Genomic DNA, 23939 nt, shown 5'->3' on the forward strand with positions numbered 1-23939 from the left:
AGTTAACAAGAATGTTCCATTCCAGTTACAAGTCAATTCAACCTATTGTTCCACGAATCAGCTGATTTGTCCAAAAGTTGGATTATAATCAATTATATCCCGAACCATTGAGATACAATTTTGGTTTCAAACCTCATTTGCATCCAAAACCGAGTAAGATTTGATTATTTGCTAGGTCGAACAACCGGATCAAGGCATGACGCTCATGTTGGATGCTTGAAAAATCTTCTAAGATAGTGTTCAGTTTGTTTGTTGTACTTGTTCGCAATTCCTCTTATTGTTAGCCATTCATTTAAATTTTCCTGTTCTTGCAGCTATATACAATCTGATTTACCGTCGAGCAACTACTAGCACGTCAGTTACTCAATGTCCATGATCATTCAATGAAATTCTTGTCACAGTTTTCGAAAGAGGAAACAAATATGGATAGGGGTGAGCATGGTTCCAAGGTAGAACACGAAATCGGAACCTGTAGGATCCGGTCCGGTTCCAGGTTCCAAGGCATATAGGGTAGGTTCCAGGCTCCAAAAATTGAGGAATTTGTTTCAATGGATAAGTTCCAAGTTCCACTATCTAAAATCTAGATCCTGAAATAAATTTTTATATTTTTCTTGGTATATACTTTTGCACGATCCTACAATATTCTATAGCGTCCGATGATGAGTGTATAATTTGAAGCCAAATAAATTTTTAAGTTTCAAGTTTCAAAAAATGATAAATGTGTTGTGTTCTAATAAATTGGTTTCAAGTTTTAAATGTAACATGTATGGAACCTAAAACCACTCACATTGACTTTCTCTTAGATGTTGTAACGTTTACTTTCATTTTACTTAACTAAAAATGAATAAAATAAAATAAAATAAAATAAAATAATAGGTTTTCGAGTACCACGGAACCGATCCTAAAACCTATGACAAGTAGGTTCCAGGATATGACGGGTAGGTTTCAAATTCCAAAAAAGGAGGAACCTGTTCCGACGGGTAGGTTCCAGATTCCAAATGGAACCTGTAAGGAACCTGGAACCGCTCACCCCTAAATATGGGCGAGAGCCATGACATTGTAGGTTTGCAAAAGAGAAGCTTTGTTGCTTTGGGTAACATTAAGGATGCACTTTTAAACCGATAGATATAGCCGCCAGAACAATCCCTACAAAGCTTTGTTTCCGCTATGCAGGAAAAAACTTACAACAACTGCAAGCTACAGCCAAAAAATATGCAGACCGTCATTCTGTCATGATGGTACATGAGAATTAGGCTGGTGGCACCAGGATGAAAAGAAAAGGTACTGCCTCTAGATAATTAGTTGACTTTGCTAACCTATGTAATTGTATCATTCTGAGGTTCCCTCAAGTTCTGCTAAAACTATTTTCTCATCTGTGTGAACAGCTCAGGTGGTTTTGTGTTTCCACCACCAAAAGTGGAGAAGCCACCTGTACCTTGTTGGTTGCCGAAAGCCCCAAAACCAGCTCCTGTACAATATAACAGACTATCTTTAGGAGACCGTAGACCCAATCCTATGCTTGGTGTGTGTGTGTGTGGTGTGGAGGAGAGGGAGGGAAGGAGGGAGGGAGGGAGAGGTAAAGAGTCCCTCACCAGTCGAAAATCCTCCCCCAGGAGCAGCTCCTGCAAATCCAGCACCAGATGAAGCAGCTGCAGCAAATCCTCCAAATCCACCTCCAGCTGAGGGTGCACCAGCAAATCCACCACCGCCTGAAGCCATACCACCAAAACCGCCGGCAGAAGATGCCAAAGCAGCAAACCCACCACCAATAGAACCAACCCCCGCAAACCCACCTGCAGTGGCAGAGGAGGAAAAACCACCAGTTGAACTAGCAGCACCAAAACCGCCACCAAAACTGCTAGAAGATGCAAAGCCAGCACCTCCAAAACCTGAGCCAATCTGTCTTGACTGTCCAAAAGTGCCAAGAACTGATCCAAGAGCGGGTTGACCAGGTCCAATCTGTGATGGCTGACCAAATCCACTCTGAGTGGGAACTTGAGCATTTGTTGGAGTAGCAAAGCCTCCAGAGAATGCACTCACATTTGGTGGTTGTGATGGCTGTGAAGATTGTGGAGTTTGGAAAGTGAAAGAAGCAGGGCGAAATAGCTCTCCACTAGGTGCTGCCATAGCAAATGGAGAGCTCGTTGGGGTTGTTGCTGCACTACCGAAAGAAACACCAAACGGGCTTCCCTCAGCTGTGGTCGAATTGGGAGTAGATCCAAGGCCAAATGCATTGAGACTTCCCAGACCAAGATCAGGTTTTTCATTAATCTCAGGAGCCACTTCCTCCATCTCATCCTCCTGTGTAGCAGTAGCATCCAGACTTTCAGTCTTTTGAATTGTGTCAATCAGAGAGGTTGAAAATGGAGTTGGAAATGAAAACTTTCCAGCAGATGGCTGCTCTGGAGGAGCATTCGGTGTTTCGGTTGATTGAGGACTACCTTGCTGGTTAGTCACACCCTGAACTCCAGATACCGGTCCAGAAGAAAGTTCACTGGGAGCAGATGAGACTGAAGCTTCTATTTTTAGAGCAGATCCACCAGTAAAACTCTCAAACAGAAGAGGTGCACCAAAACTGACTTTGGGCAAATCCTGTTGTATCTCTGGCTTTTGGTTTTCCAGCCTTAATTCCAGGGGTAGTGAGGAAGCAAGCTGAGGCACCGAATTTTTAGAAGCCTGGACAGAAGAAGACGTAGTGGTGGAGGTGAAGGAAGAAGGGGGAGGAGGAGAAGTGACTGAGCAAGATGATGAGAAGTTTAATGGAAGTGCCTTATTAACATCTGTTGTTGCTCTGCTAGTGATCCAAGATCCACCTGATGACACGTCAGCTAATGAACTCCCTTTGATTGAAGAAACATTAGACAATGTAGAAGGCTGAATGGAAGATGAATTGGCCAGGGACTCTAATGGAGATGACATTGATTTAAATGGTGTTGAAAATGATAGTGATCCGCCAGGAAAGCTTTTGCCTATTACCGGGTGTTCATGTGGAATTTTTTCAGGATGAGAATTGGCCAGAGGAGCACTATGGGTGGCAGCCAGCAGTGCGTCCTCACTCCTTCGGGATCCAAAGAGAGAGCTTTCAGTTACTTGGGATCCATGCTTCCCATTTCCACTTGTCAGCTCAGCAAGAACAGTCTCTTTAGCACTCAAACTAAAAGTCTCACTAGAATTTTCAAGAGTCTGCATGGGTGATGTTTTGGAGATAGCTGGCGTCTGATGAATATTGGTGTCTCCTACCACTGTGGGCTTGATCTGATTACCGAAAACTGATTTTGAATTATCAACAATAGTCTCCCCAGTATACTTTTCTGCAGCAAGATTGTTTTTACTGCTACTCACACTCCTCGTTTTGGCTTGTCCATCAATAAGTGATGCTTGGGATGCAGACAAGGAGTAACTAAAGATACTGCCTCCTTGTGCCACTGGAACCATCGATCCTGAAGTTCCATCAACCTGCCTGAAAGGACTAGATGGGCTCTTCCCATGCATGGCTGCAGAACATATGTTATTGGAAATAGATTAAACAGCCATTCCTCAGATTATTGAACTTACCAAAAGAAAATGATCTGTTAATCATCACTAACCATTAACTCTTGCTCGACGTGTGTAGGTAGACGGGGTAGTGTGATTTGACTTAGCAACTGCCAATCTCTCAGAAGAGCTAAAATATGGCTCATCCATCAACAAAGACGACTTTGTGCTATCCTTCTGGTATTCACGTGGGAGAATCCTTTTAACTGTTGTCTTTGAAGGCTCATAACTTGCCCAGCTCTGTATAGACAAAAAATAACCAAAGATTCTTAAGGCACCATTTAATCATGAGTGCCATGTGGAAAGCAAGGGTCAGTTGATCTTTCAGTTCTGAGACTAGCCATGTGAGGATCCATCTAGATGCTTTACTTTGTATTTAAAGTTTAACAATTCTGCACCTTTGACCAGTCTCCTTAAGAATCCACAACTCTCTTTGGCCAAATTCTTCAAGGAACAACTGGTATATTTATGTCCAAGAAATTTTCTGGTTGCATTACTTCCAATATCCCTTTCTCAATCACCAATTATTCAGCTTGGCATGTAATTCCATTTCACCAGCACATTATGCGCTTCTGTTTTCTGAACTATAAAGTACTCAATGGACTTGTTACTCTGCACTCTCCAGAATGTACGAATGTATGGTTTCATGATATTTCAACAGTTTCAGATGAAAGGTCCATGTTCCTCAGTGTTTAAATGTGCAAAAATTGCTGGACGTTCATTTTCTCCTTCATATGCATTTTCTTAGTTCTAACCTAATTTCGCATCAAACAGGAGACAAGACTATACTGCATGACATGATATAATCAGGAAGAAGTGCTTTGGCAGACAGCTAAGCAGCAGAAGCAAGCCTCTGCTGCTCGCCGATTAGGCAACGCGCTGCTTGAGTTAACTGGTCAGCCACTCAATCAACTTAGAGCATTCCATGAAAGAGGCATTTCTTCTAGTGAGCATCAAATAAAAGTCATCTTCTAAACCATAGTATCAACAAAAGTGAAAAGTTGACTTATCAAGATAATCACCTGATCCAGAGAGTCTCTCCGTCTCCGGGCAGTTTCGGGTTCACAAGGCTTCAGAACACTAGTCTGGCTTCTTCCAGAATGGCCTTTCGTAGCAATGGTATTTGAAAGCGCGATCTTTTTATCTCCAGTACTTTTATAAACTTTCGTCACATCAGGGGAGCAGAAAGAGGCATCATAGGAAATTCCAATTTCATCGAACAATTCTTTTTTAACGTTCTGCTTAACTGGAGGCGACTCAATACTCAACACTGACATTTGTCTAGAGAGACAGTCAGAAAGTTGCTCGGCAGCCGTTATTTGAGATGTCGTCGTGTTATATAAACTTTTTAGGGATTGAATCGATCTGCAAAGAGGTTGAATTAATGTTGCATGTTACAGTATAAGCCATGTATCATGCATCAAGCTTCTTCAAATGTCCAAAGCATGCCATAGAACCAATATGATACGCTTGCAACCAAAGCTGAGACAAAGTTTATACATAATCGAAACAGACAGACTGCCTACTGTGGCAACCCTGCCTATGTTTAATTACGCAAAATCTAGCAGCGAGTCTTACGCAGTTTGAGCAAATTTTTTGGGAGTGCAAAGAAACTATAAGATGAGATTGCAATTTTAATAAGATGGTGGTACTGGCATCAAAAGGAGAAAGGCCATATGCTAAATTCAAACTCAAGATATAATCAAACCTGGCAGGCTCGTATTTATTTTGGACAGCTCTTCGACCTCCATGAGCTTCACTCATGTCACCGAATTTGTTAAGTTCCAGGGTATTGAAGTGCCTTTCTAATTTAATCAACTCATTAGTCAGATCCTGAAATATAACACATAATCAGTATATTTCATCCGTACAGAAGTATATACATAAACAACATACATAAGAGACCCCAACCTGGTTTAATTTCAACATATGTTGCCGCTTCATCTCCAGTTCTGTACTCAACTTCTGCCGATTCCAAAGTTCCCAATATTGATCATCCTTGGCTTGTTTAACAATTCCTTCCAAATACATTTTCCTTGCCAAAGCTGAAAGCCACATGAAAAATCGCTGATAAGCTTACCTTCATTAGACAATCCAGTGAAAAGAAGAAGCAACAAGACTTTACCAAATGAAGGGTGAAAAGTAGCTCGACCCAAAAAACAAAAGGGTGAAAAGCTGAACATATTCAAACAGTTAAACAAACTATAAATGGCTAAAAACACAACTAGGCTAGAAAGTTCAGAGGAATGTAGCAAATCCACTCTGCCTTGTGATGAAATTTACTTTATATACCAGCATATCGTGCATGCGCAAGAAATTGGTTGACTAAAATTGGCAAAATCAGCGACTCACCTACAGCCTTGATATGATAGATAGAGGCTTCCAAATGAATAACATACATTCATCTGAGTAGAGAAAGCCTCAAAACTGAGAGTACCTTGTACGGTGTTGTCAAGCAGGCTTTGAACTTCTTCAAGTCGTTCATCCACTATACTCTACAATGTCCAAATTAAATCATATTAAAAGTATGTAACACATAAGTGCAAGTTGATGGAACCAAAGATATAAGCTTACATAATTTACTACATAAGAGGAGCAAAACAACAGGACTATCAGACGAGAATAATTTACTACATAAGAGGAGCAAAACAACAAGATTATCAGAAACAGCCACAAATGCAGTAAACGTGAGAAATTAGGGAGGACAAAAAAATGAACATATTCAAGCTCCGTACAAAATCATTGTACAAGTACAACCATCTGAAGCAACATAGAGACGGATAAGGAAAACAAAAAAAAGCAATTTAAGCGCTAATAAAAAAACAAGAAGTGACCTCTTCAGTGTAAGTGCATTTACAGTCTCATAACAGAAAGGAACTCAGAGTTCTTGTTTCTTGTTTTGATAAGAGACGCAAAAAATTACCAAGCTTCCAGCAAGCAGAAAAACTTCACCTGAAGAGTGACATAGCATAGATGAACAGGAACACAAACTCAATTATACTAGAGCAGTGAAGGGACGCGATATAGAACAACTTAGAATAAAAGATACCCTTACAAAGAATTCCAAGACAGGAAAGCACTGAAAGCTGCAAGAGAAACTGCAAGCAAACACAAAGGAAAAATATGAGGCCTAGACTTATACCTTCCACATCATGCATTGGCTAGAAAGATTCCCGATTCTCTCTTCTATCTCTTCAACTGGACCTTTCAATGAGATGGTACATGCATCCTTAAAGCCACCCTTCCGCACTATACAGTCCAAAAGTGTGTCCAGTTCATTGACCATCTCCTTGATCTGGAAATTAGAGAAAAGGAAGTTTTCCAATCATTGACTCAAACTCATTGTCAAATCCCTGGGGGATAAAGAAAAAGTCTATGCCCCAGACTCACGATTTGGGGATTTCCCTGGCTGAAAGTTAATCCTTCATAAACAAGAAGCCATCTGAATCCAGAACAATCCCTTTACTAAACCACACCATGAAGGCTAAAATCCCAAAGTCATAAGCCTAAAAACTACCAATAAAATAAGAATTTTAAGGTGTTCAAGTGACAAATTGACTATGAGTAGAATTCAATCATGACAGAGATGGCAAGCGAATTTATATTCACCCTATTTAACAATCAATCCCATGATAAGCACTGTGGGTTAAGATAAGAACATGCAGAAAATGTACAAACTTTTTATAATTAAGTACGTAATGGGTAAGACGTTATTTCATCACAAAGGTAAGACGTTATTTCATCACAAAGGTAAGACGTTATTTCATCACAAAAGAATCTCACATTGCCAGATTGTTTTGATGTGATTGGATCCTTCTTAGACATCCCAGTCTGAGGCAGACTTTTTATGTTCTCCGTGGAGGGATACAAATGATGGCTAGATGGTAAACCCGAAGCAGAGTTTTCCTGTAGCAACTGCGAGCTACGAATAGAAGGCAATGGTTCCATAATCCCAACCTCCTTCAAAGCTCTCTGTCCTCCACCTTTGACTGTAAGACCAGATAGGTTGACTGCAGCAGGTGGGGCAGCGCCTTCTTTGGGTATGGGATTTCCAAAAAGGGTACTTGGAACATTGGCAGAAGCTACACCAAAGGCAGTCTGAAACTTGTTGCCTTCAAATTGATTTGAAGTGAATGCAGACCTTGATTCAAACCTCTCTGAAGATGTGACTTTCCCACTCAGCCATGTCTGAGATGGAAATATCTGAAAACCATGTGAAGCTGTTTCAGCTGCCACTTTCTGACCAGCCTGAACATCATTTTGCATCACTTGAGAATTACTAGTGGAATTAACTCTACATTTTTCCACAAATGAAGGACTAGATCCAACCCCTACAATCTGTTTAGAATCTTCTTTGCTTTCTGTGATGTTCTGTATTTCCTGAGGCAGTGGTAACTTCAATGTCGACTGGTCAAGAAATGTGCTTTGGGGCCTTGGAAAGAGAGACTGAGCAGAAACTGCGCCAACTAAATGCTTTTCATCCGGAGCCTTTTGCATTACATTAGATCCTTGTGGAAGTGCAAATGAATTTAGATTACATTTTCCTGTTACAGCTTCTTTCCTCTCTGTTTGATTAGTTGTTAGTCTGGCCGTTGCAGACTCAGAAGACTCTGTGTCAGCTTTAACAGCAATCTCACGATCTTTTGGTAAGTTGTATCCTATTGTGTTGGTGTCATGAATTTGATGGCCTGTAGGAACCTGTTGTGAAATCACCTCTCCCAAACCTGAAGAAATAGTGGAACTGACTTCTTCTTGCACTTCAACTCCCGAAATATCCTCTTCCACGTCAGACGGCCAGCCAGTGTCAGGAAAATCAGTTTGTTCTGTAACACTACAAAGAAATAACACATCAGGCACTGTAGCAGAAGTGAGTTAAAGAGGCCTAACATGTTGATAACAGATTTAGTATGGAAAAACACAAAAAACCAACTAGGAGGGGGCAAAGGAGAATACCAGGCAACATTGAACATAATGAGCTTTCCTTCTAGAGAAAGGCAAAAAAGGATGCAAAATGGGGAAAGGTCCTTTTGCTCCTCAACTCCAAGTTGAACTTTGACTTTCTCATGCATGGACACTTTGTCAATGCAAAGCCCCAGGATTACATTGTCGTCACCATTTTCTGACCATAATGGAATTTTAAATCTCTTTAGCACAGATTGTTCATACATCAAATAAGAAAATCAAAATGCATGAAGAGAAAACAAAAGGCAACAGGAGACTGTCATCTGCATAAGTTGATGAATATACCACTGCCCCATCTTTTTGTTTACGCTTAACTTACAATACACTGTTGACTCAAATTCTGCGGAAATTATGCAATATCCAACTACTCTACCATAGAGCTACCTAGGAAAACGAGAGATCCAATCATTTTGAAAAGCTTCACATAGGAACTCCGCTAACGCCATTCACTCCAAGTCTGATCAACAAGAATATAAACCACGAGTACTTGAAACAGTAGAAATTGCAAAAGTGCAAGAATATGTAGTTATCTTGTCCTCATGAGAACATTAGCTCTTTCAGAACCCTGATAAGGAATGGACAGAGTACGTATCTAATATTCCCGAAAAATATTTACATAGACTTACTCCCAAATAATGTGTTAAATGAATATGATTATAATTTCTGCAAGTCAATATATAAGTCCATCTATTATAACTACAACCTCATGTACCTTGAAGCTCAATTCTTGGAAGCCAGTTATCTCGATCAATATCAACAAGTACTGCTTCATTCATCTCCTCACCAAGTGACCAACTGAATAGGATAATGTGCTGGTCCACATTTTTTCGGTTAGCTGCGACCGCAAGCTTGCTGAAATTATGGAAAAGTAGAAAAGAGGTTACCCTTTATCAGCTATGCAAGATCGTTTCCATGGATACTGCAGAAGGAAAAAGTGAAGTTGCTAATCTGTGACGGTATTATAAAAAGTCATATATATATACTGCAGAAGGAAAAAGTGAAGTTGCTAATCTCTGACGGTATTATAAAAAGTCATATATATATATATATAGATAGATATAGATATATATATATATATAGATATATATATATATATATATATATATATACATACACACACACACACACACACACACATGTAGGAACAAAGAGGAAATCTTTCAGTTTAACTTTTTCACAAGGTCAATGTGTTATTTGAACCAAAGAAAGAAGTTCAAATTTGCGATCAGGCATGTAACTCTTGTTAATTTTCCAATTGGATTGTTCCATGATGGAAGACCAAATTTCAACAAGTATCAATGAGACCATAATCAGGGCTTTTCACCCGACACAAGTGATAAAAAATCATGTATTAAATGGGCACGAGTCAAAAGAAAAACAAATTGAAATATTCTAAATGATAACTCTCTCAAACGAGATATGCTGAGGACAAAGTCTCAATGACAAATAACAGAAATTAGATATGGAAACGAAGTGAAAATTAGGGCATTACCATTGTTCCAAATAGCTAAAGAACAGAAGTGGCTCACATCCTGCGGGTATAATATCATCAACAATTCCAGGGAAAACATCACAAAAGGACTGCAGTATCACCTCAGAAGAAGCCTACAGAAATGTATATTGGAAAAATGACTAATTAAATCATATTGTTACATAATCAGAAACGACAAAGGTGGTTTGTAAATTTGAATTCTTGGACATAGTCCTGAGGATGTCATTCAACGGAATCAGCACCCTCACATTCAAATTTGTTGCTATACATATAACAATGGCAAGCCACCATTTGCATGTCATCATAGGGAAATGGGAAACTATTGAGACATAGGAATATGCCCCCTCCTTCACATCCTAGTGGCAACATCTAGCAGCCATGGACTCGTTTACATATTCGTAGAAACTTTGTATAGCCACGACAGAGAGTGCACCAAAAACTTCTCTTTTGTCAACAATGACATCTTGAGACAGTAAAATTTTGATTAGAACACAAATGTTAAGACTGGCAACGAGAAAAAATAACTATGTCACAGGATTCCACAGGAAACAATTTAATTACACAAGGAATTTGCAAACCATCGCAGAAAGATTTTACAATACAAGACAATGTTCTAATTGAGGGACCATGGCAGACCAGTGCGACCAGATCTAGTAAGTAGAGACTACAACTACTTCAATTCAGTCGATTACCATAAAATCATACTGAAATCAAGTTCAGAAAAACCACTTGTTAATTGTTCTTTGAGTACACAAGAGTATACAATTTAATTTTTCTAGTTACTAAAGGAGGTTGCTCATGAACCTCTCTTGCTGCTTAATGATGACGATGATAATGATAATAACAATAACAATAACAATTGCCAAATATTTTTATATGTTAAACAATTGCTAGTGAAAAATGTGTCAAAAATTGTTTCACCCACATGAAAATACTTGCCGTCTCTGGTACTGATTACTTGCAAAAGATAACCTTCTTCCATGCCGTCTGAGGTAAGTTGAAAGCATCCTAGAACGATGCAATCGGGACGAACCCACTTGAGAGAATCCACTGACAACATAGCACAAGAAATTCAGTATCGCAGATATCAACATGGTGGGAAGATAACTAGACCTCAAATCTTAGGGTATAATCACACTATGAAGCATATAAATCTATTCTCACATACCAATTAAAATTTCACCGTCCAGAATCATCTCACACGGAACATACAACCTGAATACCGTTTGTCAGAAAGTGAATTTGACAAATAACTCCTTTTGGACCTTTTCCTAGTTTGATCTAGTATACCACAAAAACCTTAAAGACCAAAGTTATTCCTTAGAAAGAATTCAAGTGTGAGCAGAATTCAAATATGAAAATAAACAACCCTTGCACGTGCAAATATGGAGAGAACTTTATCTGAAGCACCATATTAGTTATCCAAAATTCAACCTCGGTGAAAGATACAGCATAAATGATCATCTTCCAACTAACCTCTTGCTCAGAGTCACAGAAAGGTATGCCTTCAGATTACAAATTATGAGCAAATTGCCAGACGCAAACATCTGAATTTGAGCATCAGAGTCACTGTACCTTTCACACTAAAGTCATCGGACTCTCCTGTCCATGGTTGGAGTGACAATGCGATGATCAACTTCTCATTTAATTTGGATGAAAGAATGCTTAGGCTGTTATTCCTTGCCACAGCAATATAATCATCTTTTGCACTGCAGTCCACTAAAAGGAGAAAGGTAAACAGAGAATGAAGAAATACGTGAATGACCATGCTAATTATTTATGTTCATTTTAAGGTATTACCATCCAAACAAATAATTAATACGCCATAAAGCAGCATTAAAGAAGTAAACAGAAGGAACCTTACCACACTAGACAAAACATGATGGTTAAGGTACTCTATAAGCATACTTTGTGAAAGCCAGAGCAAAGTTCATTCCAGAGCTCATTGTCGTACGAGAGAGTAACAGAAAGATGAAAGTTGTTATGTTGGATCTGATTACAGAACTTCAACAAGAGATTTTCTTGGATCAGATAATGATCAAGATTTGAACAATCTCTCACAACCACACAATGTAAATGAAGACAGCATGCCAAGAGAAAGCTAAGCGCAAGCTTCACATGTCAATTCTTCCTGCCTCATGAAAAAAGCTATTCAGAGGAACTTTCAAACTTTAATCAGGGCTCAACGGATGCACCAGCTTTCATTATATATATATATATAATCTTTCTATCCTTTCAATTGTAAACCCAGAGCAACATTTTGACAAACCAGTTCTGCACTTCCTGGAAAGACTTCCAGTAAGTGAAATCCAGATCTTCCCCGATCTTTCTATTTTCTTCTCAAATCTACTCCAGATCTTTCTGTTTTTGGAGATTTTATGCACAGATCTACGGATCTTTTCTTGTAATCTTTCAATATTGTGAAATACATTGTGAAGTTTTCATATTTTAAGTTCAATACCCACAGATCGCGGAAGGCTCTGCCTCCTACTTGTGGAGTCACGAACCAAATGAAGACGATCGCTATGGGATATTGCCCGGCATCAATTGAATCTTCTAGATAGAATCACAAAAGTAGATCCTGGTGCACTTACTTGATATTCAAAATCCCAGGCCAAGACCCGAGAATATATATAGAGTTCAGTTTATCCTCATAAATCCAAATAATCAGCAGTATCTATGTTGGTCTCTCAAACTCAAGGGGGGAAAAGGACACATTGAAACAGAGCCCACGTTCTCGAGCATGAATTGATACCGCAATAAGGAATCAGCGTGGAAATCAAGGACACATTGAAACAGAGTCCACGTTCTCAACATGAGTCGATACCGCAATAAAAAAGAAGCGTGGAAATCAAGGGCAACAAGCAACGAAGTCTCTATGGAACAAACTTGTTTTAAAATTACCACTCGTAATAAGCAGAGCCTAATGCAAGAAGTTCTTGATCTTTAATGCATACCTGCATCAACATTATCCATTAAAGACTTTAAAGGTCCATCAATGCTCCCAAGATACAGTTTCCCGCGACTTGTCAGAAGAATGTATGAATTTTGTCTCTTCTTTAGCCACCTCAGGTCCTTTACAGAACTTCCTTCTTCTATCGAGCAGGCAAAAGAAGGTACTTGCTCCTGCACAATTGAAGAGCTCAATTAGAAGCAAACCCGTCAGAAAGCATATATGTATTACTCTTTTATGAAAGACGAACAAAAGTCAAAAACAACATAATTTCATCCAATATAAGTTGAAATGCAGAATTGTAAGAACTACACATGATGTTAACGGTGCATAAAAGGAAGCTTTCTCTTTCAAACCCATGTCTAAGTGTTTCAATTTCTTGGTTTTAAGTCAATTTATCTACTAGCCTAGCAAAAAATCTGCATGCAAAATATATGGAGAATACAGATAAATTCAAGGACAAAAATGCAAATCGCAAAGAATCACCGCCTATTTCAAAATATGGTTTAGATTTTTGTACATGTGCAGTGCATCAGATGTGCAAAGACAACAATTGTTGATGTAAGTGCAACCAGATTTTCGTACATGTGCAGTGCATCAGACGTACAAAGACGATAACTGTTGATGTAAGTGCAACCTAATAAGTCAGATTATTAATGGTTTTGTACAGTAGTCTATGTCTCACAAAGTGAGGCTCCAGCTAGACCAGGATAATAAAACTCAACTGGGGAATTACCATAGGGTTGTTGCTCAATGCTACGGGAGGATATTGTCCGCCTATTTCATTTTGGTTCATAATTCTGTCTTTATTATTGATAATTTAAACCATAAAATCATTTGCAGATATAAAAAAGAAAGCAACTGTAACTAGAGATTTCTTAATTCCCAGAAGCCAAAAGAGCATATACAGGAAACTGTCCAAAACCAGCTATATCTATTCCTAATCTGAACCGAATGCAACAACATAGGCAGCACTTGCCAATTGTTCAGCGTCTAACAAGAATTCTCAATGAACATGCTCAGAAAAGAATCACAACATGACGAGAAAATTCAACTTTTTTTGAGGATCTCCATGTGTGGGGGGCGTAACTGGAAAAGAAAGAGGCCCCAAAGGTTCAGCCATGTTCTCATATGATCATACAGCATGATCTAACAAAAGGGACTCTGAACTAACCTCATTGAGAAGCGAAGTAACCGAGAAGAAGTTAACAGTTCCGCCGACAGAAGCTGCAAGCGTCGAAGAATCAGGAGAAAGCGAGAGCGAGCGAACTGTCCCCACGGGTACGTCTACTACGCTCAGTTCCAGCAAGGAAGATCCACCTCCCTTCTCCTTAATCTTCTTCGCCGACTCCATCACATCCCTGGTCCTCGCAACACAAAATCCTACATCGGGAAGACGATTAGCACCGAAACGCAACACTTCAGGCCATCAATTGAACGAACTCAATCAAGGTACACAACTCACCGGAGGAGTGGGCCACGAAGACGAGCTGGAGCTGCTCGGAGATGGCGAGCGGCTGGGATGGGACGCAGCCCGGGTCGTATAGCTTGGAATCGCCGTCCCCGCCCTTCGCGGGCTTGACCGGGACCGGCTCGCCGATTCGGTCGAAGAAGAAATCGGAGGTCTCCACGTGCTCTCCTTCGACCTCGTCCTTCAACTGGATCAACGGGGCCATGACTAGAGACGGAGTTTGAGGCCGAGAGAGAGAGAGAAGGAACAGCTGAGCTCGATCGAGAAATCAGTGCAAATGGCTGAATTTGGAGGTCACATTCAGCTTAAGTTCCAGGAGACGAAGACGGTGCGAGTGAAGTGCGAGAGGCTTTTGGGCGGGAAGAGAGAGAGAGAGAGTTGATTCGTGCCCTAGAAAAGACTACCGACCTGCATATTATCATAGTATGGAACAACTATAGTATATAACATTATTCGACCAAAAATGTTGTACACGACATTAAATTCACAAACATAATACACAATACTATATACCCGCAAATATTTTACTATCTCCAAAATGCATATAAACAACTTGAAAGTTTGTCTGCTAACTAATACGGGAAAAATTTTAAATACGTCATCGTGCTAGAATAGAAAAAGTTTATTTCCTTGAACAGGCGCGAGTTACAATTATATAGTCAATAACGAAGAGAGACAAAAATTATGAGGAATAACGAAATTTTGCGTATGTGCTTTGCTATTTTTATGAAGAGATTATCGAAACCTTTTCTTGCAATGAGAAGAGTCCCAATTCTAGCAACTTACTGGTGTAGGTGCTGTCGTTCATAGGCAATGCTTGAAGAGTAATTTGTTGTAATATATATGCATAGAAGCCAAAGCTACATGCAATCTCGCTGATGTTTTCATAAGAAAGGGAAAATTGCATAAATGATCCTAAATATTTTTCCTAACTTGCAATTAGATTCCAAGTGTCTTGAGTCCGATGCAAGCAAGTCCTAGTCATGCTCAAATAATGTTGCCCGCGTGCCACGTGCAAGGATTCGACGTGTTGAGTTTCTAAAATGTTTTTCTAATTTCTAAATATTTCTAACATGGCGCCCCATCAATGCTACCACAGTACCACTTTTGCAAAAGAGCATTAAAAAAGGATTCATATGTAGTGTAATATGCAACAAAATTTGGCTAAGTGCCTGTTTGATAACAATTATGTTCCCGAGAACAAAAGAACAGGAATCAGAGAAATATGAGGGTTGCTAAATAGGCCCTAAGCAGTTGTTGGAAAGACTTGATTGCATCGGATGCAAAACATTCAGAACTTGCACTTGTTCAAACATTTAGAATTGGATTGTATACTGGGAAAAACATTGAGCACCTTTTGTAATTTTTCCCCTAAGAAGAAAAACCAACTTTTATAAAAACAGGTATATAGTTTTAGGATTCAATCAAAAAAGAAGAAGAAGGAATTATCGTTAAGCTTTTATCTAGGTAAATGTAGTTTTCTTTGCCGGAACATATCGACTTTCCCTAGCTAGACGGAAACCTCTCGACTCACTTTATGATGTAGCTTTTCCCTGCTTTGCTAAAGCAGACTGCCCTCTTCGTCTTTTCCTGCTTCTTCATCAACCCTTTTCCAGATGGCCCCCTTTCCAAAGTGGTTACTTCCTTTTCTTCTTGAGAAGGGTATAACACTCATGAACTGTTATCCCCCCGTGACTCTCTTCTCCTCACACACTTTGCTTTTCTGTTCGGGTCTCATCCACTGGATCTTTGCTCACCTACTTCTTCATTCTCTAAACCCTACCACATAATTACAGTTTGCTTTCCCTTTTCTCCAGCATCTTTTGAAGGGTTCTGGCTTCTCGTTGTTACTCAATTAGCTCCTCAGCTCTGAATCTTTTGCTCTACACCTTATAAAAGGAAATTTCTACCCAGTTCTGTCCTCTTGCACCTGTTGTTGTTTACCTTTCTCTCTTGCTACATCCAGGGAAGATCCTGCTGATGCTGCTTCTTGCCTGGCTGGTCTTTGCAAAAAGTTGGGTAAATTGATGAATCCAAGAGATAAAGCAAAAATATCTGATGAAACAATAGAAGAGTGTCCAGCTACTTTAATTGGCCAGATTTACAATACTCCTACCGTTAGTTTTGCCACCTTCCAGACAGTCATGAAGAAGGCTTGGAGAACTGAACAGGTTCATTTTACACTACTGGAGAACAATTTGTACAGTTTTGGCTTTCAATCGGTTCAAGAAAAGGACCGCGTGCTTTCTACTGGACCCTAGTCGTTCTCCAATTCCCTCCTACTATTGCAAAATAGTGACCCTCGTGCCCCGCCCCAATGCTATGAATTCCATACATGTGCGTTTTGGATTTGAATACTTGGCCTACCTAGTGGATGGCAGTATGCTCGTATTGTGGAAAAAAATTATGAGACAAGTTGGCCGGGTGTTGCAAATAAAAATTGAATCACGTAATCCTGCCGCTCTACTTATAATTAAAGCCAAGGTTGAACTCTAGCTGGAAGATGCACTTCAAGTTGGCATCCTTGCTAATTACAAAGGGCTGGAGCGTTGGCCTGATTTCAAGTATGAGCGGCTCCCTACCTACTGTTACTCCTGTGGGTGCATTGGACACTATGCTAAATTCTATCCTCTGGTTCCATACGATGAAGACCGATTTGACTCCTCTATGAGGAGTAGCTATGGCAGCTGGATGAGGGCGGAATCCTATGATCACAGCCCTTTCTGGCGTGTTTTCTATAATCTACAGGCAGATCATGACGGCTTCAATCCACCTCACGCACCCCCCCTCAACTTGGCCCATCATACTACCCTAAACCAGAACCTTTGAGGCGCTGGCAGCAAAACTAGGACACTGTAGTGACCCCACCTATATCTTTCCCATCTCTCGGCTCTGTCCAACACACCACATCCTCTCCCTCTCACTGTCCCATCTCATCTGGTTCTAACATAGTCATGTATGGGCAACCAGTACTCACCCCCACACACATTGTACCCATATTCAGCTCTTATCCGTCCATAGTTCCTGCCATAGTTCCTCAATGTCACAGGTAACATTAAATAAATCTCCACTATCCATTCTTATCCAACGCTTAATAATCCGCCACGTCATCTAAAGGAGGGGGACAATTTTTTGGGCGGCACTTTTGAAACTGGATATACTCTCTCTCCCCTCATTCCTTTTCCTCCTCTGCCCGATTTTCCTTTGCTCTCTCGTCGAATCCGAAACGAAATTTGCTCTCTCCTCTTTGCACCTTCGCGCTCTGTGTCGCCTCATTCCTCTATCTTCGCCGCTCGCCTCCTTGGCCTCCCTCACATCGTCCGTCGTCTCCGCTCGACGCGTCGCGGCTCTCCACTTCAAGTCCGCCGCCTCCAAGCCGAGATTGGATGGGATCAGCTTCACCTTAGCATTCGCTTGTGCTCCCTCCCGCCCGCGAACATCCGCATCGTCCTCGACTCCCCTCGACGCGTCGTGGCTCTCCACTTCGAGGTCACCGGCTTGGTTTCAGCTTGCCCTCTTGCTCGCGTCGCCTCGCCTTGTGTGGTAAAATTTCTGATTTGAGCCTCGATGGTTTTACGTGCCCGTATGAACTTGCCCGAACTTGAATTATATGTGCTCCCGAGAGAGAATCGATGGGCCAAAAGATCGCATTCACCTTCAAATCACCCAATGAATAGCAGAGAAAGATTGCTGCACATTCTATAATTCTTGGTTTTTGCCCGTTCTTTTCGGGTTGAGGTGTGAAGGTTGAGGGAAACGTTTTCATTTAGCTTTGCTATGTTCCTGCTGTTTGCGATTCGGGGGAGGTCCCTAATTTGCAGTTGACTTCTAAATCAGCTCGCATACTAATATTTTCATTTCTAGTTGTGTCCGGAGACTCTGCATTGTAATTACCTGCTATAATGCCTAAGCACACTTTTTTTGTCAACAAGTAATTGTTTCTATAAGAAATATGAAAGCATTTCATATCGCTCCTATGTAGAGATTTCATGTTGTTACATAACTCTGTAGCATACTGAAGTGGTCATGATGATTCCTTATATGTGTAATTGGAGGTGATTTAGATGAAGCGAGGGTTGCTCTATGGTATTCGATTCTTGTTTACGCAAAATTCTTTTAATAAGATGATAATGTGATTAATCTCTTTAGGAACTTCAATGTAGTGATTGGTCACAACGTCCTCTTACGGAAGAGCAGAAACAATATGTAGGGAGAGATGCGCTCTATTTGCTTGAAATTTTCGGTGTCTTTCGTGCCAAGATTATCAATAAAGGTTGTCTTGCTAGAACTTCCTAAATCCCTCGAGATATCTTTGACATTCATAATGCAAAAAAAATTCTTTGATCACTCGGAATATGTCACATGGCTTTGCAATTATTTTTCTTTATTCCGACTTAGTTTCATTTGTGCTCTTAAAATTGAATCTGCCAAAACAATTCGTTTCGCTTCACCTTTTGTGGAGATAGGGTCAGAAAGGGATGTGCGTTTTAGTTTTGGAAGACCGAGGACTTTGACGGTTGTCATCTCTTCAGTAAAATGTCCCTTTACTTGCAGCATCTTCTTGAGTATGAAGCCTTGTGCCTTAGCATTTCCGCTTTCTGCATGTCATAGTTTTAGGTGATGGGATTTTCTATCCCGATTGAATTTTTTTTTTTTTTGTAGGTAAATGTTTAAATGGTCATGTGGTCCCGCATTCTGACCACATGAATCTTGGATTGAAAGAAGTTCTTAAAGAACCCGATACACGTAGTGCAATTTTGAGGATTAAATCTTCTCAAGCGTTACACATCGTGCGGACGACCGCAACTGAATTTCCTCACGGGATAGTCACAGTAGATGAGGATTAAATCTTTTGAAGCTTTACACATCGTGCGCCATAAATACAAAATTTATTCGAGATCTTAATACATGTGCTCATGATGCGTCGCGCTGTCGGGAGAGCTTTTAGCTATATGTATAGCCCAAAGTTAGAATGTGCACAACTAATATCCACTTCATGTTTTATGACGGAGTTATGCGGGTCTCTTCAACCTCTGCCATGCTTAGTACTAGCGGTCAAATTATCCCTCAAATGGAGACTCCCTCTCAAATGGATGATGATGGCCCAAGGTAATTAATATGTAGAAGTGAAAGTATGTTAGTTTTTCTTCTGTTTTATTGTTTGTTGTTCAAGTTTATCTTCTAATGGTGCTACTTTGTCCACTATTTTGTGTGTGATTTTATCAGCAATAATGATTGGACTCCACAAGTGGGTATGGAATTTAATGATGTTGATGAGGCGTGGGAGTTTTGGAAGATGTATGCATTGAAAATTGGTTTTGGTGTACGTAGGAGAGTTACTAACAAAAGTAAGGATGGTTCCATAACTTCTACACGCTTTTGTTGTGCAAAAGAGGGACATTGACGAAAAGATAAACGATCGGAATTAGTAAAAAAGCCTAGGCCCGAAACGAGGATGGACCGCCATGCTCGAATAGGAATCAAATTAGTTCGAGGGAGCGGTAAATTTTATGTGTATGATTTTGAGCCAAAGCATTCCCATCCACTCCATTTTGTAGAGTATACTCACTTGATACGGTCACATAGGCAAATAAACGATGTTCAAGCTCAGCAAATTGTGTTGGGCGACAATGCAGGCCTCACACATAAACAGCAGCATGACTTATCTAGTGTACAGGTTGGGGCAGAGAAAATGTTGGTTATACAAGGGTTGATCTAAAAAATTATCTTCACACTAAACGAGAGAGAGACATGGAGTTTGGAGACGCAGGATGTTTATTGAGGTGCTTCGAGAATCGATGGATCTTAGACACATCTTTCTTCTATGCTGTTCACCTTGACAAGAATGAGCAAATAACAAACATATTTTGGGTAGATTCTAGGATGGTTATTGATTATGCCCTTTTTGGTGATGTTGTAACTTTTGACACCACATTTTCCACCAACAAAGAGTATAGGCCACTCGGTGTCTTTATTGGATTCAATCACCATAGAGAGCTTGTGATTTTTGGGGCTGCACTTTTATATGATGAAACTGCAGATTCATCCGGATGGCTTTTCGAAACATTCTTGGGGGCACACAAATATAAGAGGCCCGCAACAAGTTTTACCGATCAAGATGCAGCAATGTCGAAGGCACTAGAAGAGGTGATTCCCGAGACAAGACATGGATTGTGTACATGGCATCTAATGCAAAATGCCGTAAAAAATGTTGGTCATTTAATGAAGAGTGGATCTAATTTTTTGACTAATTTGAAGAAGCTTGTGTACGAATATGTAGAAGTGAAAAAATTTGAAGAGGCTTGGGACTCATTACTTTCAACATATCAAGCCAATGACAATTCTTGGCTCCAAAATCTGTATAGGTTGAAAGAGAAGTGGGCTAGATGTTATATGAAATCTACAGTGACCTTGGGGATACGTAGTACACAGTTGAGTGAGAGTTTGAATGGAGATCCCAAGGATTATCTTACATGTAATATAAATCTAAATGGATTTTTCAAGAGATTTGATAAGGTGGTGAATGATAAGTGGTACAAAGAGTTACAAGCTGAGTTTAATGCTAGAGAGAAATTGCCTACGATTTTGTGTCAGACATCACCAATGTTGCAGCAAGCGGGTAAAGTCTATACACCTTTGATGTTTGAAAATTTTCTCGCAGAATGGATGAAAACTTTATCCCTGGTTATCAAGGAACGTAATGAGATGGGTCTCTTGCGTGAATATGTTGTTGGTTCATTTGGTGCAAATGAATTAGAGTACAAGGTCATTGGTGGCCCAAGCAATGAAGTGGTTAATTGTGCTTGTAATCATTTTGAGACCGTTGGGATTTTATGTTGCCATACGTTGAAGGTGCTTAATAATTTGGACATAAAGTTAATTCTTAGTGCTTATATTTTGAAGAGATGGACACGTAAAGCAAGAGATTGAATACTAGAGAAGCATGGTTTAGATACTCGGGTATAAGTTGTCATTAAACTCTTTTTTACTCAATTTAGTGTTCTAATTTATTGGCAACTTATAATAAATTCTATATATTCGTTCGGGGGAATGGTGACATGGATGCAACTGATAGATATAGAGAGGTGTGTCCCGAGTTTGTTAAGATAGTAGTCAAGGGCTCACAAACTATTGAGAGATATGAATTTATCAAGAAGATGATCTTGACCATAAACAAATCTCTCGATCAAATGCCACTTGGAAGTGAGTCTTAGGGAAATTTGACAGCCTTAATCGAAGATACAAGTCTCCTTGCAAAATGTACGGGCCTCAAGAAGAAAGATAGACGCAAAGGAGCAAAGCGACATAAGAGCTGTCTAGAGAAAAATAAAACGAAAAGAAAGAAGCAAGGAGACGTACCTCAAGCTTCTTCTGCACCTCAAGTTCTTGGAAGTTACAATATGCCTCCGGGTTTTCACAGTAGTCTACTCAGTAGGTATGAAGCATCACAAGAATTGAATATGCCTTCCATGATAGCACCGCTTGGTGACGGGTAATGCACTATTCTATTTGCACTAAGTTTTGTTCATTTTATTATGTATATTTTATCATGCATGCTAATTTATGATTAAATTAACTCTTTCTATTTGTTCTATTTGACAGTCAAGATGTTGTAAAAGATATTCCGATACACTTACGTGAATTGGAAAAGATCTTCTTCATCGGTTGGAGTTCACTTGCGTGTCCTTGTTATCCGGGTATCTATTTTGTGACTATAATTTTGTCGTGCTCTTGAAATGCCTAAGTTCTCATTGCGGAGATCTTACTTGGCAATGTCAATGACCGGTTGTTCTAACGCTATTCAGTTTAGTGCTTCTTTTGGGATTTTTAAATTTCTTTTTTTCAATTCCGGGATGGCAAGGAGAAGCGAGCAAGTATGAAGTTGTGGATTTGTTTAGTGCTTATTGTTTTTCTATTCCACTTAGTGAGTAGAGGCTTATTTGATGTTACTGTTGTCTAGATTAATGGTTTTCATTTTTTGAGGGGCAAAGTTTGTCATATTTATCGACACTCGAGACATTTCATTATGGATGTTTAGACTTATCAACCTGCCTATACAGCCCTACCAGCTCCCCCGAACTTAGAAGATGCTACAATTGACATAAGGCAAGAGTTTACTTTAATATGTTTGCACAATTAGCTAGTTAGCTTCATTTTAGCTTGTTGTGATGATTTATGGAGAACGAGAACCGACCGGTAACGCCTTCATGCATTGTGTGTGTGTCTGTCTAGTGATATTTTATCATGAAGTTTGTGAAGAAGCTTGGTTGTCCCAGGTCAGATTTGATCATATTGATGGCTCCTGTTTCATGTTTGTGACGAAGAAGATGATGCATCTGCATTTTTCTCTGTGAGTGTTCTGTTTTCTTATTTCCTACTAGAAGTGAAATCGGTTATCTCTTCTGGCATTAGTTTCCGGGTTTTTTCTTTGCAGCTGTTATTGCTTCGAGCTACCGGCTTTCTTCTTTCTTGTTACATTATGGCTTGCGACTGCATGGATTCAAGGCTTGCAGTGACACTTTCATTTTTGCAAGACTTGAGACTGCATGGATGTAACATGTACTAAAGTTAAGTCACCACCAATGAAAGTATCGCAGGGAAATGAAGGATGCTGTGTTTTATTATGGTTCTTGCATCTCATTACTTTTGTATGTATTTTATTCTTTGTTTGAACTATCAATTAGCAAGTAGATGTTAGAATTCACAATCTGTGTTCTCTCAGATGTAATCCACATTCAATTAGATGCTAAATTCGGGACCATGACTTTTTTTTTTCCTTTTTTTTTTTGTTACAAAGTGAAATATGAAGGTCCATCATCAAGAACAAGGGTTGATGCATTTCCTTATTGGTTTGTGCAATAACGACCTCTTTAGTTAATAATGACCTCTTTTTTTTTTATGTAATTATCTATTTAGTTCCTAGGCTAACATTCATAAGGAGCTTTGACAAAAAGGAAACCTTAATGCAATTTTAGCGAGATGCCAAACGTTAACTAAAAGAAAGAAAAAAAATAACTATTCATTAACGAAAAAGTAACACACGGATGAAAGATTGTTTGGTTCTTCTGAATTTTTTTTTTGTACGTGATTATTCGTACGTGACCTTGGAATGGACATCGGTCAACCTCATTGCAAAATAACAACAAAAGAAACTAATTCGGTGGAAACGCAAAAGCAAAGATTGTTTGGTTCTTCCAAAAAAAAATTTTGTCCCTTTCCGAATTTTTTTTTTTACTTTTCTTTTATATAAAGAAAAGTTTCCGATTTTACACTAAAAAAGGGCTTCGCATTAGAAAAGTGTAAAACAGGAATGTAAAACCAAGGTCACGTACGAATTATAAAAATGACGTGAGTTTGCACAAAGCGGATTACCCTTTCTTTTTACTTTTCTTTTTCATGTCCCCTTTCGATATTTTTTTTACTTTTCTTTTATGAAAAAAAGTTTCCGATTCTACCTAAAAAAGGCTTCGTATTAGAAAAGTGCGAAAAGGGATGTAAAATGTAAGTCAGGTATGAAAATAAAATTA

General features: G+C 39.5%; 1 protein-coding gene and 2 long non-coding RNA genes across 4 annotated transcripts; 2 read left to right on the top strand and 1 right to left on the bottom strand.

Annotated features, from left to right (window-relative positions):
* Nucleotides 1-1145: 1145 nt before the first annotated feature.
* On the bottom strand, nt 1146-14829 carry LOC115736558 (nuclear pore complex protein NUP214). Of its 2 annotated transcripts, XM_048283571.1 has the most exons (18): nt 14407-14829; nt 14116-14324; nt 12946-13114; nt 11564-11707; nt 10914-11038; nt 9989-10101; nt 9209-9348; nt 8488-8653; nt 8224-8365; nt 7318-8124; nt 6677-6829; nt 5972-6029; nt 5446-5579; nt 5243-5367; nt 4557-4899; nt 3588-3774; nt 1593-3494; nt 1146-1468 (listed from the first exon to the last, which is right to left on the bottom strand). In XM_048283571.1, the coding sequence occupies exons 1-18, from the start codon at nt 14615-14617 to the stop codon at nt 1362-1364; spliced, it is 5235 nt and encodes a 1744-aa protein (XP_048139528.1). In that variant the 5' UTR covers nt 14618-14829; the 3' UTR covers nt 1146-1361. The 2 variants fall into 2 exon arrangements, with proteins under 2 accessions (XP_048139528.1, XP_030524162.1); XM_030668302.2 differs by having other exon boundaries at nt 7318-8365.
* On the top strand, nt 7126-7492 carry LOC125316148. Its single transcript, XR_007199468.1, has 2 exons — nt 7126-7236; nt 7285-7492. It is a non-coding gene; the product is annotated as an uncharacterized LOC125316148 (long non-coding RNA).
* A 4617-nt stretch (nt 14830-19446) lies between the features above and the next one.
* On the top strand, nt 19447-19689 carry LOC125316253. Its single transcript, XR_007199562.1, has 2 exons — nt 19447-19521; nt 19639-19689. It is a non-coding gene; the product is annotated as an uncharacterized LOC125316253 (long non-coding RNA).
* The last annotated feature ends 4250 nt before the right edge of the window (nt 19690-23939 follow it).

The sequence above is a fragment of the Rhodamnia argentea genome, chromosome 8 (genome assembly GCF_020921035.1).
Source record: "Rhodamnia argentea isolate NSW1041297 chromosome 8, ASM2092103v1, whole genome shotgun sequence".
In the NCBI taxonomy this organism is placed as follows: Eukaryota; Viridiplantae; Streptophyta; class Magnoliopsida; order Myrtales; family Myrtaceae; genus Rhodamnia; species Rhodamnia argentea.